General features: G+C 37.2%; 1 protein-coding gene and 1 long non-coding RNA gene across 5 annotated transcripts in view; one reads left to right on the top strand and one right to left on the bottom strand.

The window, feature by feature from the left end:
- Positions 1-12,590, top strand: part of PCNX2 (pecanex 2) — a 460,152-nt gene that overhangs the window by 351,856 nt on the left and 95,706 nt on the right. For all 4 annotated transcript variants that reach the window (XM_077168355.1, XM_077168358.1, XM_077168357.1 and 1 more), the window contains 2 exons: positions 3,358-3,466; positions 8,528-8,657. In XM_077168355.1, coding sequence (XP_077024470.1) covers positions 3,358-3,466; positions 8,528-8,657 — 239 coding nt within the window. The remainder of the gene's footprint in view (positions 1-3,357; positions 3,467-8,527; positions 8,658-12,590) is intronic.
- On the bottom strand, positions 2,836-7,747 carry LOC143690764 (uncharacterized). The gene is made up of 3 exons (XR_013179176.1): positions 7,686-7,747; positions 6,828-7,006; positions 2,836-3,539 (listed from the first exon to the last, which is right to left on the bottom strand). It is a non-coding gene; the product is annotated as an uncharacterized LOC143690764 (long non-coding RNA).

Genomic DNA, 12,590 nt, shown 5'->3' with positions numbered 1-12,590 from the left:
CCATTGTCTCAAAGAGACATTTTGTAAAGTTTGGTGGGAAAAATATCACTGGACTGAGAATCAGGGCTCAACCTCTGGTTTCAAATGGGCCAATGACTTTCTTTGTGACCTTAGCAATCTTCATTACCTCTTTGAATATGATTTCCTCTTCTGAAAAATAGGAGGGGCTGGATTTGGTAAGTTTCCGTTTGGGGGAACTCTAAACTTACCCAATTCTGAGCTAAGTATATCCTCAAAATGAGATATCTACTCATCCTACCATTTATTTATCACACTCTCCTATAGTACCTCTTAATGCCAGGCACTGTTTTGCATCCTTAACAAATATGGAGTCATTTAATCCCCAAAATAACACTCTGAGGAGGTACTGTTATCATCCCCATTTAATGGATGCAGAAATTTATGAAGATAGGTGGAGCTGGGATTCAAATAAGGCAGCGTGTTCTCAACTCCAGATCTTAAAGTTATGTTATATTGGTATCTGACTTTTCTACTGCACATCTGTTTTTGGTGGGCTGCATAGAGGAACATTTAATTACTACATTGTGGAGGAATCATTGACTATGTGAAAATTCAATATTTAGATCTGGCTTTTTCAATGCTTAAGAACAGCAGAGTCTATTTTGTAAGATTCTGATTGAAAATCTTTTCCAAAGCACACATTTTATACTTCACATTGTTAGTGGAAAAAATCAAGGCAAAAAGGCACACAGCAAGAATGAAGGAACTTGTGGCCTTGGCTGCAATTAGAGCACGAGATTGCTTTTGTTTGTGTTTGAGCTCCTTATATGTCTGACTACTGGTTTTGCTCATGTGTAAATAGAAGCTGCTGTGCTAAGCAAAAAATAATTGTAATAAATTCATTTTATCATAATGCAGTGAAGTTTAACTTGTTAGAACTTTAAACTTACAGATGAGGCTTTCCCTGGGGCTGCCCATCTGATTGTAGTTGTTGTGCCTGATTATAGTTGCTATTGACTTTTTCAGAAGGTAGCTTAAAAACCTCCCAGGATACAGCCATGCTCTGAAGATCTAACAGGAGTTACTTTCCACAACCATGATTCATTCTGGGGACATTTATGGACCACACATCACATAAGGCCATCCAGTTCATTCTTGCGATTTTCACTTAGGCATGAGTCACAGGGTTAATTGCTATAATCCTGGACTGAGGATTCGGAACAGTGGGTGTACCAGAGGATTTCAAATCCAAAGTGTTTCTCTGGTAGAGTTTGGGTAGGCATAAAGGAACCAGTTAATAGAAGAGAGCCCCACCACCACCACCACCAGTTCTCAGGACTTTTGCTTCTGATATAATCTAGAGATCATGTGTTTGAATTTCTTCTCCTGTGGAATTAACACTTTCTTCCTCTACTTGGGTTAATGGTGGAGATGAGAGAAATGATACAAGCCTTTAAAGGAAGCCATATCTTTTAACAGAAGTGAATCAAGAGTTGAGGTCTGTGTTAGAACTGTCAGTCTCTCAGTAACAGTAGGGAGTGGGGTGGGGAGAGATGTGAACCTAAGAGATGGGACCTCCCACTGCCATAACACAGCAAAACACTGTTCTCTCTATTGTCAGACTCTCAAAGGCACTACAGACTGTGGAGTCCCTTCCAGAATTGATTCAGGTGGCTTAAAACAACCCCAAGATTAAAACCAAAGTGGCCTTTCTGAAAGAACTTGGAAGCCAATTGAGAGCAACTTTCAGTGGTTGCTGCCAGTGAGCTAGAGTAAAGAGAGTGAAAAATTATTAGCAAAAGAACCCACCGATTTTCCTGATCCAGTATTTATATTCCAAGCCCAATCACGTTTTTCTTTCTCTTCCATTTCCCTTTCTTTTTTCGATTTTTACCCTCTCTTTGTCCTCCCTACTTCTTTCATATGGCCTCCTCTCTCCTCCTCTTCTCTTTCTCTCTCTTTCCGTCTCTCCCTCTGCCACCCTCCCCTTATCTAATCTGTAATTCTTCAGTTCTCAACTACAATTCAGTGTTAGCTCTGATTGAGGTCCCTGGTGACCACATTTACACCCAAGTAATTCTATACATAACCAGATGCCTGTAACTTAAGAATTTGTACGTTTGCGGTGCCTCCAAGAGAAATTTTATCCTTGGTTCCTCTTCTACAGTGTGTCTACCAATATTCAATTCTACTCTAAAGTTTTCTCCAAAGCCAGGATTGTTGTGAGACTCTGATGAGACAAGAAAAGTAAGAAGAAGATGTGAGAGGATTCTAATTAAGCTTATTTTGCCTCATTACACTTTCATTGAAAAATAGAGTCATCTCATCTTTTGGTTCCAAAATCACAAAGTTAGTCTTTTAATAAAGAGCTAAATTATCCTGTTTCTTTGAACTATTCCTTAATGGCCTTACTCCTAACTCTTGCCCTCTTTCATTGTGGCCTTCTGATTTTCTGTGTGATACCTATCAGAGTCTAGTTTAAAATTCTATTTTTCTTCTCTTTTAACATCAGTGACTGGCAAATGTATTTTGTCTCACTTGCTATCCAATCTAGGAACCAACACACTCTGCCATTTAAAGTTTTATTATTGATGAAGAGTATATGTGGATTTTTTTTTTCTTTTTGAGCATCATAGTAGGATACTTACAGACTACATCTAGAAGTGACAACAGTGTAGTTTTTCACCTGGAATTTATAAGTCGATTCTTACTGCAAGGCAGATATCTACAGCCAGAGTGGTCTATCCTTCTCCATTATTCTTGGCAAATTCGTGATCTGCATGTCCATTCAAAACCACTGATATTCTTTATAGCCTCATCCTTAGTCCACATAAGGTCCCACCTCTCCATCCCACCCTCCATCTCTCCTCAGATTCCAAATTTTTTTCGGTGCTGGCTTGTCTAGCAAATGTGACCACTTCCGTATCCTATCCTGGCTTTCTAAAGTTCCTTTTAACTTGAAATTCAGTGGTATGGACCTAGTTTCTCCAGCAAAAATGGCTAAAGATATAAGATGCAATAAATACAAAAAAATCTCAACAATATTAAGGATGATAGGATTTTATGTATGACTTTGTCTATAAGCTCCATTATGAAGAAGGGAAGACTAAGCCGTGACTTTTCCTTTCAGAAAGGCAAAGAGATACACCATACCAAATGTTGAAATGATAAAATGAACACTTAGCCACACAGGTTTCTTCTGAACAGAATGTTGCTGTTTTAAAATATCATTATATGGCTGCATTACATGTAGGACAAAGGACGGCAAGAGTAAGAGGGAAAACAGTAGTTTCACTGCATTGCCCTAACTGTAACACATGTGCTTTAAATGACCCTGATGCAACTACTGCTGTTGTTATTATTTCTGATCATTCTTTTTTTTCCTTTTCCTTTCAGCTTGGGGACCTGCTTCACAAGTTACAGTTCGTCATGACATATGTGGCTCCATGGCAGATGGCTTGGGGCTCTTCATTTCATGTGTTTGCTCAGCTCTTTGCAATCCCTCGTATCCTTTCTGCTTCTATTTTCACCTGCAAGCTGACATTCACATTTTATGGATGCAAGCTTTTCACTGAACCCTGGCAATAAAAAAAATTGTTTAAGTCTTTGAGATTACATTTTAATAGGAACTTGGGGAGGCACTTTGGATTCCCTTTAGGCCATTTAACTTTAAAAGATGTTTCTTAATTTTGAACTTTTCCTGCTTCTTAATGCATATTCAGGAGTTCCTTTTGTATTTTCTGGTCTTTCCATTTCCCATACCCAGATCTGCATTAAGATATCCTGTCTTTTAAATGGAAAATTACTACCTAAATGATTCAGTTGACTTATGCAAAGTAGTGCAAGTCACTTTATTATTAAACATTGTGGATAAGGTTGGCACATTCAATATATAATTATAGCTTATACAATATTATGTTTCAATATAATATAGTTAGCATATACTCGAGCATTATTCAAAACCTAGAATTAGATACAAATAGAATTATCCAATCATTTTCAAAGACTAAAAGAGATGAATTATGCTCTTTTTGCGGTTGCTATTAGCTAAGAAATCCAGTTTGTCATGTGTGGTTTCATTTAGTTTTCTTGAATGTTTTTCAGTGTTTCCATAATGATCCTTAGTTTTAATTGGTTTCAAAACAAATTAGAGATGTTCTTTCTAAAGATCACTTTGAGATAAATAGCTAGGTTTTATATAAGTTTATATGTATGTATAGACTTTATATATGTAAAATCATATATATGCTTATAAAAGTGTAAGCTTATCTATATTTCTTTATATCTACCTCTCTACTGAATGATATTAATAAAAAGTATTCTTGGCTCAGGCCTAAAATTTGGCCTCATAGGTTTCCTTAGTGTTCAAGTTCAGGGAACACTGGAATCAGAATCTGTGGACGATCTTGTTCAGTAAGTAGATTCCTGAGCCCAGCACATAGTAAGCCAAAATTTCCTGGAAATTGTGTCCAGTAATCTACATCTTCACAAGCTTTCTGACAATTTTATGCCCACCAGTGTGTGGGAGTCACGGTTCTAGACTCTGGTATCCCATTATGGAGGCTATTAGCTAGTTTTAACAACTACTCGAGGTTTCCTTTCATATTAAATTTTCATAAAGCTCATTAAGATCATTTGTCAAGAGCCTCTGGGATCTGAACTTTGCACACAGGGATGGAAACATAGTTAGGATAATCATTGAGTAGTAATATATTCTAGATTTCTAAAAAATGCCCTCCTCCAGGCTCATTTGCTTTAAAAAAAAGTGATATTAAACCACACCAAAAGCTGGCCTCACAATGCACATTGTTCCATGTTCCTATTCTTAGACCTGCAGAGATATCTTTAAAGTGTTTCAAGGTTATTTGGCAGAACAAGCTAAGGAAAAAAAACATTTTTGCAAAAGTATGTGCTTATGCATCACCCTTTTCCTTTACCACAATCATTTCATATATTGCCAGTAATTTAGTTTTCCTAAACAAATTCCTTTAAAACAAAGACAATGAAGAGAAAGATTGAGAATATTTATTTCTGATAGGTGTCTAAGGTTTCCTATCTAGAATTTAATGCATGTTTATTAAATTAAAATTACTCCATTAATGCAATTTTGTGGTTAAGTTACAGTAAGAATTATGACTCTCAATTTTATCATAACTTTGGTCTCTTATGTATCTGTAGCATTTCCTATTGATATTTATGCCTTGTTAGGTGAGTTCCATAATGCTAATTACTCCTTGAGTTCCACTGTGAATTAAGACCATTCTGGGAACCATAACTTTCAATTACCTGGCCTTCTATACCTATTGAGGGCTCACACACAAGCACATAATATTTGGTGCTTAATATCTCCTATAAGAATAAAAGGCTGCATTAGCATTTATCTCAGATTGCAAAAAGCATGCATTAAATCTAAACCCTTTCACATAATTTCATAATTAGGTAGATTCATTCTCTTAAGAAACTAAACAGATTTGAGATGTAGATTTTATTGGGCATTTAGTAGTTCTATTTTAAAACACTCGATCAGTCCCCCTGCTTTTCCCCTAAAAATGTCCCTGTTGGCAAATTCCCCTTCCTCCCTTTTGCTGAGATATGGATCCTTAAAACTGATCTCAGTGGAGCTTGAGTACTGCTGCTGTGCTACAACTTAGACAGTTTTTACACACCTCCTCCACCATTATCTATAAATACCTCCCCATTCTTGATCACTTGTAAAGGTGGATATTTTCTACTTGAAGTCCAACATCATACTATATGGAATATAACAGGATAAATAGTTGAGAGAGCTGGATTTATATGTCCTCAAGACAAAACCATCAGGTTCTGAAATGTCAACCCTGGGTCTTGATTAATTTTTTTTTTTTTTTTGAGCATTTAATGGGTTTATTTATTTATTTATTTTTTTGACTAATTTTGAAATGTTAATTATTTTATCACTCTATTAAGAAACTGTGGGCACCATCCTGGCATTGAGAAGGGACTAATTTGCTCTGTTTTTGAAATTGAATTAGTTTTCGTGCCAGCAGGGCACTGTTTAGTAAATTGCTTTTCCAGTACTAGCATGTTTTCTCCCTCGATAGCCTCTGTTAGTTTCTGAGCTTGTAACCACCAGGGAAAGATGAGAATGCTCACCCTTTAATATATGTAGAGACCATGGAAGATTATTGTCTTCCAATTATTATACAGATGTAGCCCGATTATCTCTGTTAAATGTGTATATTGGAAAGGTTATTTTCTACTTGTATATTCTTTTGGGTTTTGAATGATTTTTTTTTTTTTTACTTTATTGACATTATTGATATCTTCATTTTACACATATTTAATTAAGCCCAAAGTTTTTAAAGATATCACCATCTACCTCTTAGGCTTGCCAAGATATATATATGAAAAGGTCTTGCTGTCCCTGTTTCTTAGCAATAATAGTCATAGTCTTTGATACTTGCCCAGAGACTGCTATTTCTTTATTGAATAAAATAACCTCTGAGGCCATCTATTTATTTCTGTTCTTCTTCTGACCTATTAAATTTCATTTCCTTTCTTACCACACTGAACTTTATTTGTTGGCTAATACTATTTTCCTCATTTGCTTCTTAGTTATGATTTCTGGATTATTGTTTCTAGCATTTAAAAAATATACAACATAATCTTTGGAGAAGCATTTAGAATTGAGGAGAAATGCAACACCAGCACCTGTAGCATGCCAGCTGGCCCTACTCCGACGTGCTTTTACCAGGCTCTTTGGCAAGCCATATAGCACACGCTGTCACCTGGCTTGAATATCTGCCCTCCTTCTATTTCGTCTCGACACTTCCCCTCAGAGAACTCCACCTCTGACCCTGTTCTGCTTTCCAGGGTTTTTGAAATACCTTTTCTCAAGGCAACTCCCATGCAGTTCCCTTTTTTTTCCCAGTCACAGTGGCCACAGTTAATTTGGTGTGTTTGGTGGCAGAGATATTTAGGTATTTTCAGCTTCACACAAAGAAGAAACTGATGGTTGATAATAGGTATCATAGTGGTGTATTATTCTGTAGTTCTCCATTTGAACCTAGGTCAGAATAAAAGGAATTGGATTTAAATTGCAGCACAATAGAGTTCACTTTGATATCCAAACATTTCGACACTGGAATGGATTATTAACGGGCAATGTATCATTTCATTCCTGAAGATGTTTGCAAGTAAATAGCAAGTTAAATGGCACAGTTACTCCTGAAGCAAAAATCTGAGCTTAAACCTATGAAAATGCATAGAAAAGTGTTTCTGGACAGCACAAGTTTCATTCACTTTTCTATTTTTTGGACCTTTTAAGGAACCACCACCCCTACTTTATCACATAAACCATGCCAATGATCATATATATGTTAAAGCACATTGAAGCCTAAGTAATTTCATCTATTTTCTGCTTCATAATGAGATATACAGTCTCCCTATCTGTTCCTGATTTGTCGTCTTTTTTTTTTAACTTTCTGCCAGAACTTTCTGAACATGGCCTAAAGAAATAAGACCCCCTATTTATTCAACAAGTATTTGTTTCATCTTCCAGCCGCAAAGATCAGCCAGCCTTGTAATAGATCAGAGCAGAATTGTAGGAGATTAATCTAAGACCACCCTCCCCTCACTCCACCCCCTGCCATGGGACAAGGAATGACATGCAGATGTAAGAACTGGACAGTCTGGCCCCCCAGTGAACTCTGCCATCCCCAGGGACCCGTGCCCCAGTTCCTCACCACAGACTCCACCATAGCTCCAGCAGCACAGTGAAGAGAGCATGATTGGCAGCTGAGAGGAGTTCTCCAGTGATGCAATAAGACTGGGAAGAGACCAGGCGTGTCCAGAGAACTGCTGATTCTGGCACCTCCCCCAGATTCCCAGAGATCGACTGGGCTTAAGCCAACAGTTACTACCATAGTTTTGAAAATGCCAAGCACTTACATTTCAGATCAAAGGGTGTGTGAAACTGAGACATGCTAGTAAGTGAGAAACTCATACAGAGTGCTAAAGTAGCCACTTGGCCAACAAAATACTGTGATTTCATGCATATAAGCTTTTACTTTATAAACCAGACATGACTTGAATTGTGTCATTGGTACTCAATGCATGATAAATAGTATATATTTTTGAATAGTGGAAAAAATATTTAGGAAACAGATGCTACCTACCAAAACACTGTTGTTTATCTGTTTAAGGAGTGTAGTTCAATTTTAATTATTTATAAAACAACTTAGTACTTTAGTAAATGTACCACAGTGCATTTTGTTCAGCTAATGATCTCTTAGTAAAAGGAAATTGTCCTTTTCAATTCTTAGATATTAAATCTTTGCTGTGAATCATACTGAAACTGCTGGGATTTTTATGAGATTCATTTGGTTTACATGGTGGTGAAATGAGACTTAGCAGGATGCTACTGAAAGTTTTATATTTCTAAATATGTACATAGAGAGATTAAGTTTATGTCTTTCTTTCTTTCCTTGGAGAGAAAATGGCTTAAATGAGAACTAGTCAAAGTCTGAAATAATATTTTCAAACATCATAATGAAAAAAATGTTTTGCCTTAACTCAGATGTTTCAGATTCTGCAATGCTTTTCTTTCAAATGATTGCCACTGCAATTTTTTCTACTCCATTGAGTCCATTTCTGGGGAGTGTCATTTTCATCACATCATATGCCAGGCCAGTCAAATTCTGGGAGAAAAACTACAAGTAAGATCCAAAAATTGAATCTAACTTCCCTTGCCAAGATGCGTGCTTCAGATGCTCCCTTTTCCTTTCTTCATTAAAAGGTTCCTGGATTCCTGTGGGGCGTGGCAAAGCAAGTCTACTTGATGACTTTCTCATTTCACTGACACAGCACAGGGGTTTGAGGGATCTGAGCAAAACATGCCTGACTGCAAATTAACAATCTGATACCGGGTTCACCATTTGTGAAGTAAAAATGAATTTACTTCAAATTTACAAATTTGAACTGATGACCCAGGAAAGATTGTTAAACAAGCCCTTTGTTCATGTCATTTGATAGTCTGAGATTGCCCCTGGATGGCACATTTATTTCCCTTTCCATGGTATCCCCTATGTGATGACTCTAAACTTGCTGGTGATGCACAAATGTATGTGTGTCACAACTCAACACAATATAGAACAGAATATCTCTAAATTAAGCTTGTACAAGGTAATTTATTAACATTTTCTTGGCTATTCGAACCTGTCACAAATTCCCTCAAGCAATCAGTAAAGGAGTGAAAGGAGTTATTTTTAAAGGAAGATGAGAAGACAGGAGTAATGGCTCACTAAGTAATTTTAAAGAACTCAACGATTTGTGGGAAGGAAGGATTTCAGAATAGCTACACGATGCACTGGAAACAGGAGGAAGGAAAGCGTGGTGAGCCAGACTGCTTTCAGCTCCAGGCAGAATGTTGAATCGCTCCATGCATTCAACAGCAGGACTTCCATTTGAGATCTCCTTTGCCTTAATTTATCAGCCATACTTGTGCTATTACATATGAACCCTAATTCATTTTCTAAAATATGGCTACCCTTGGCAGAACTCTGACACTTTACCATGTACCTTTTATTTCTCACAAAGGCCAAATTTGGAGCTCTGTGGTTTTATGTATCTTCTGTGAGAAGATTTATCTTAACATAAAACATGCATCCTTTGGGTATAGGCAGTATGGCAATGTGATTTAAATACATCTTGGTAGTCAGCCTGTCTGGGTTCATATCTCACCTCTATCACTTAATGCTGGTGACCTTAGGCTCCTCTTTTCTCATCTGTAAAATGAAGCTAAAATAATAGAACCTACCTCGTATAGGCTTGTGGGGAGAAAATTAGGTAAGATACATAAAGTGTCTACAACAAGAGTTGGCACAAAGTCAGTGCCATGTCAACCTTAGCTAATGTTATTCTCCCAGTGCTCCGTGTGTAAGTCCCAGACCTTACCACCATCGGTGCTGTCTAGTGTTTACCATGATTTACCAAGCTCACATGCAGGAGTGCCCTGGATAAATAAAATCAGCCACTCCAGGTGGCCCAGAGTGCCCCACTGCCAGCACTTGCTGGGAGACCATGAAGAGGTGGAGGTGTCTCGTGTACCTTGCAGGTTCCTCATTATTCTAAGAAAGATGGATTTTTCTGCAGTAAAAGTAAAGTCATCTTGAAATTTACACATAAACAAGAGTTCCCTATTGCATTTGTTGGAAGAGATATCATCCATATTTACAAAGCCAGAGAGTAAAAGGAAGTTGCCATCTTTGACTTGTCTTTAATATTTGTTATCATAAAACAGTTTGGAAGCTTTTGCAATTTGACTGTGTGATTGTGAAAACCTTGTGTCTGATGCTCCTTTTATCTACCTTATCAACAGATGAGAAAAACATATGGATGAAAAATCAATAAATAATGGGGGAACAAATGTTTAAAAAAAAAACAGTTTGAAAGACCTTTTTGGAACTCTGCAAGTCTCACTTATGGAAAGTGCAAATTTTCGTAAATCAGAGGCGCAACATCCTCCCATGCTTTTAACTATACAGGGAAGGAATGTATAAGATATTTTACAGTGGATCCTAAGTACTAAAGATTTCTTTTGTCCCCTACTGTCAGATATGTTAGAAATCAGACGTTCTAGCATGGAAGGGTATGACAATAAGCAAAATAAATTTTGGTTGAGTTGGAAAGGGTTTTAAGCATCACCAATAGAAAGGGGAACAGAGAAATCCCTGTAGAGAGGTTTCATTGGGGGAACAATTCCTAATACCCCCGAAGAATGAATTATATGTTTTGTTTAGCTTCCACACTTCCAGGATTCAGCCACCCTAAAAGGGTTATAGGTTTGTTTCTGAATTATCAATTTATGTGGGTTACTTAAAAGTATGAGCAGGATGTATGTTTCTTTATTCCGTCTCACAAAGAATTGATTCTATCATGGTCCATTTTTGCATGAAAAGATAACACTATTTAGCACTGTGTTGAGTGTGTTAGAGGATATGGTTTTGGTCAGTCTTTGCCTAGGTGGAAGGTACATCAGGACCTGTGCACAAGTATGAGGATGATCCATTCTGTACGAGTTCTCTCTGAAGGAGCCAAATTGGAGAAAATTTCCAGATTCTCTAGGGGTAAAAATTCTTGATGCAAAACCCAATTTGCTAAAGGTCTGTTGTTGCCTTCTGTTAAAGCATTAGAATATATAGGAACCTGTTGTCCATCTGCTTAAAAGATCAGTGGATGGAAACTCAGGATGGTGAATTAGTGGTAGATATCAGGAAAGGAAATGACAGGAAATCTCATCTGAATCCCTGCAAATGCTCTGGAACGTTTAGTCTATTTAGTTTAAGCTGTTGTTTGAAAATTTCAAATACTAATGATTTCTAGTGTTTTTACCTGAAAGTTTTTATTATCTTCTTTTCAGTCTGTTGCAAATGAGACGTCAGATTAGTATGATTGATTTTGTTTCATGTTTTACAAGTGTTGCATCACTTTTTAAAGGCCTACTGAAGGGATCCTCTCATCTGGGGCTTTAATGAACACAGAAAACGGCCACCACTGACCCAGGGTGCACGTGAGGGGAGAGAATCATTTACAGTCCCTTCTCCTGGACGCTTTTTCCTTTCCCACCCCTGTTCCGTCACTTTTCAATCTCTTGGTTTTCATTTCAGGTCTTTCAAAGTTGACTTTGTTTTTTGCAGGCCTCTGATGAGCCCTGCACTGGAACAAAATCATTTTCATTCTCTAAGGGACTAATAAGTCGATCACTAGCTACCTTATAACTGTGGTTAGTCTGTCTTTCCCAGGCTGTTCTGTCTTGACATCTGCAGACTTCCTGCTCCCCAGCTCTGTGCCTCCCCATGGACAGATGATAAACATGTCTTCTTTGTCTTCTCTGTTACTATAGCCACCTAACTAACCTACTCCAGTACAGCTTTCCTAAAACACAGCTCCCATCCTGTCACTCTTCTCCTCTAAAGCCTGTGGTAGTTCATTGCGGCCTGGGGAAAAGTACAAAACATCACAGACCAGCACTTTCCAATAAAAAGTTCTGTGATGATGGGAATGTCCTTTATCTGTTGTCACATAGGGTTTCCACCAGTCACGTGTAACTACTGAACACTTGAAACATAGCAAGTGTGACTGAGGAACTGAATTTTTAATTCTATTAAAGTTTAATTAATTAAAACTTTAATAGCCATGTGTGGCTACCATATTGGATAGCACATATAGACCCTCCTCATTTTTCATTTATATTCTAGCCTATCTCCAACACTGCCTTAATTTTTTTTTTTAGAGCAGTTGTAGATTGACAGAAAAATCATGCAGAAATTCCTCTTAGGCATACAGTTTTCCCTGTTATTAACATTTTGCATTAGCATGCTACTTTGTTTCAAATGATAAAACAAAATTATTATTACTATATTATTAACTATAGTCCATTAGGATTCACTCTTTGTATGGTTCATCTCTAAGGTTTTTTTGTTTTTATTCTGGTAACATAGACACAACCTAAAATTTCTAATTTTATCCACTTGCAATTATACAAGTCAGTGGTATTAATTATATTCACAATGTTTTTCTGACACTCCTTTCTTATATTTCACATACTGTGGATTTCTACTGTGGAGGCTTTCCTTGGGCTGTGCCCCTCA

The sequence above is a fragment of the Tamandua tetradactyla genome, chromosome 7 (assembly GCF_023851605.1).
Source record: "Tamandua tetradactyla isolate mTamTet1 chromosome 7, mTamTet1.pri, whole genome shotgun sequence".
Classification (NCBI taxonomy): Eukaryota; Metazoa; Chordata; class Mammalia; order Pilosa; family Myrmecophagidae; genus Tamandua; species Tamandua tetradactyla.
The sequence above is the reverse complement of the archived record's forward strand: the minus strand, read 5'-3'. Positions and strand labels throughout refer to the sequence as shown.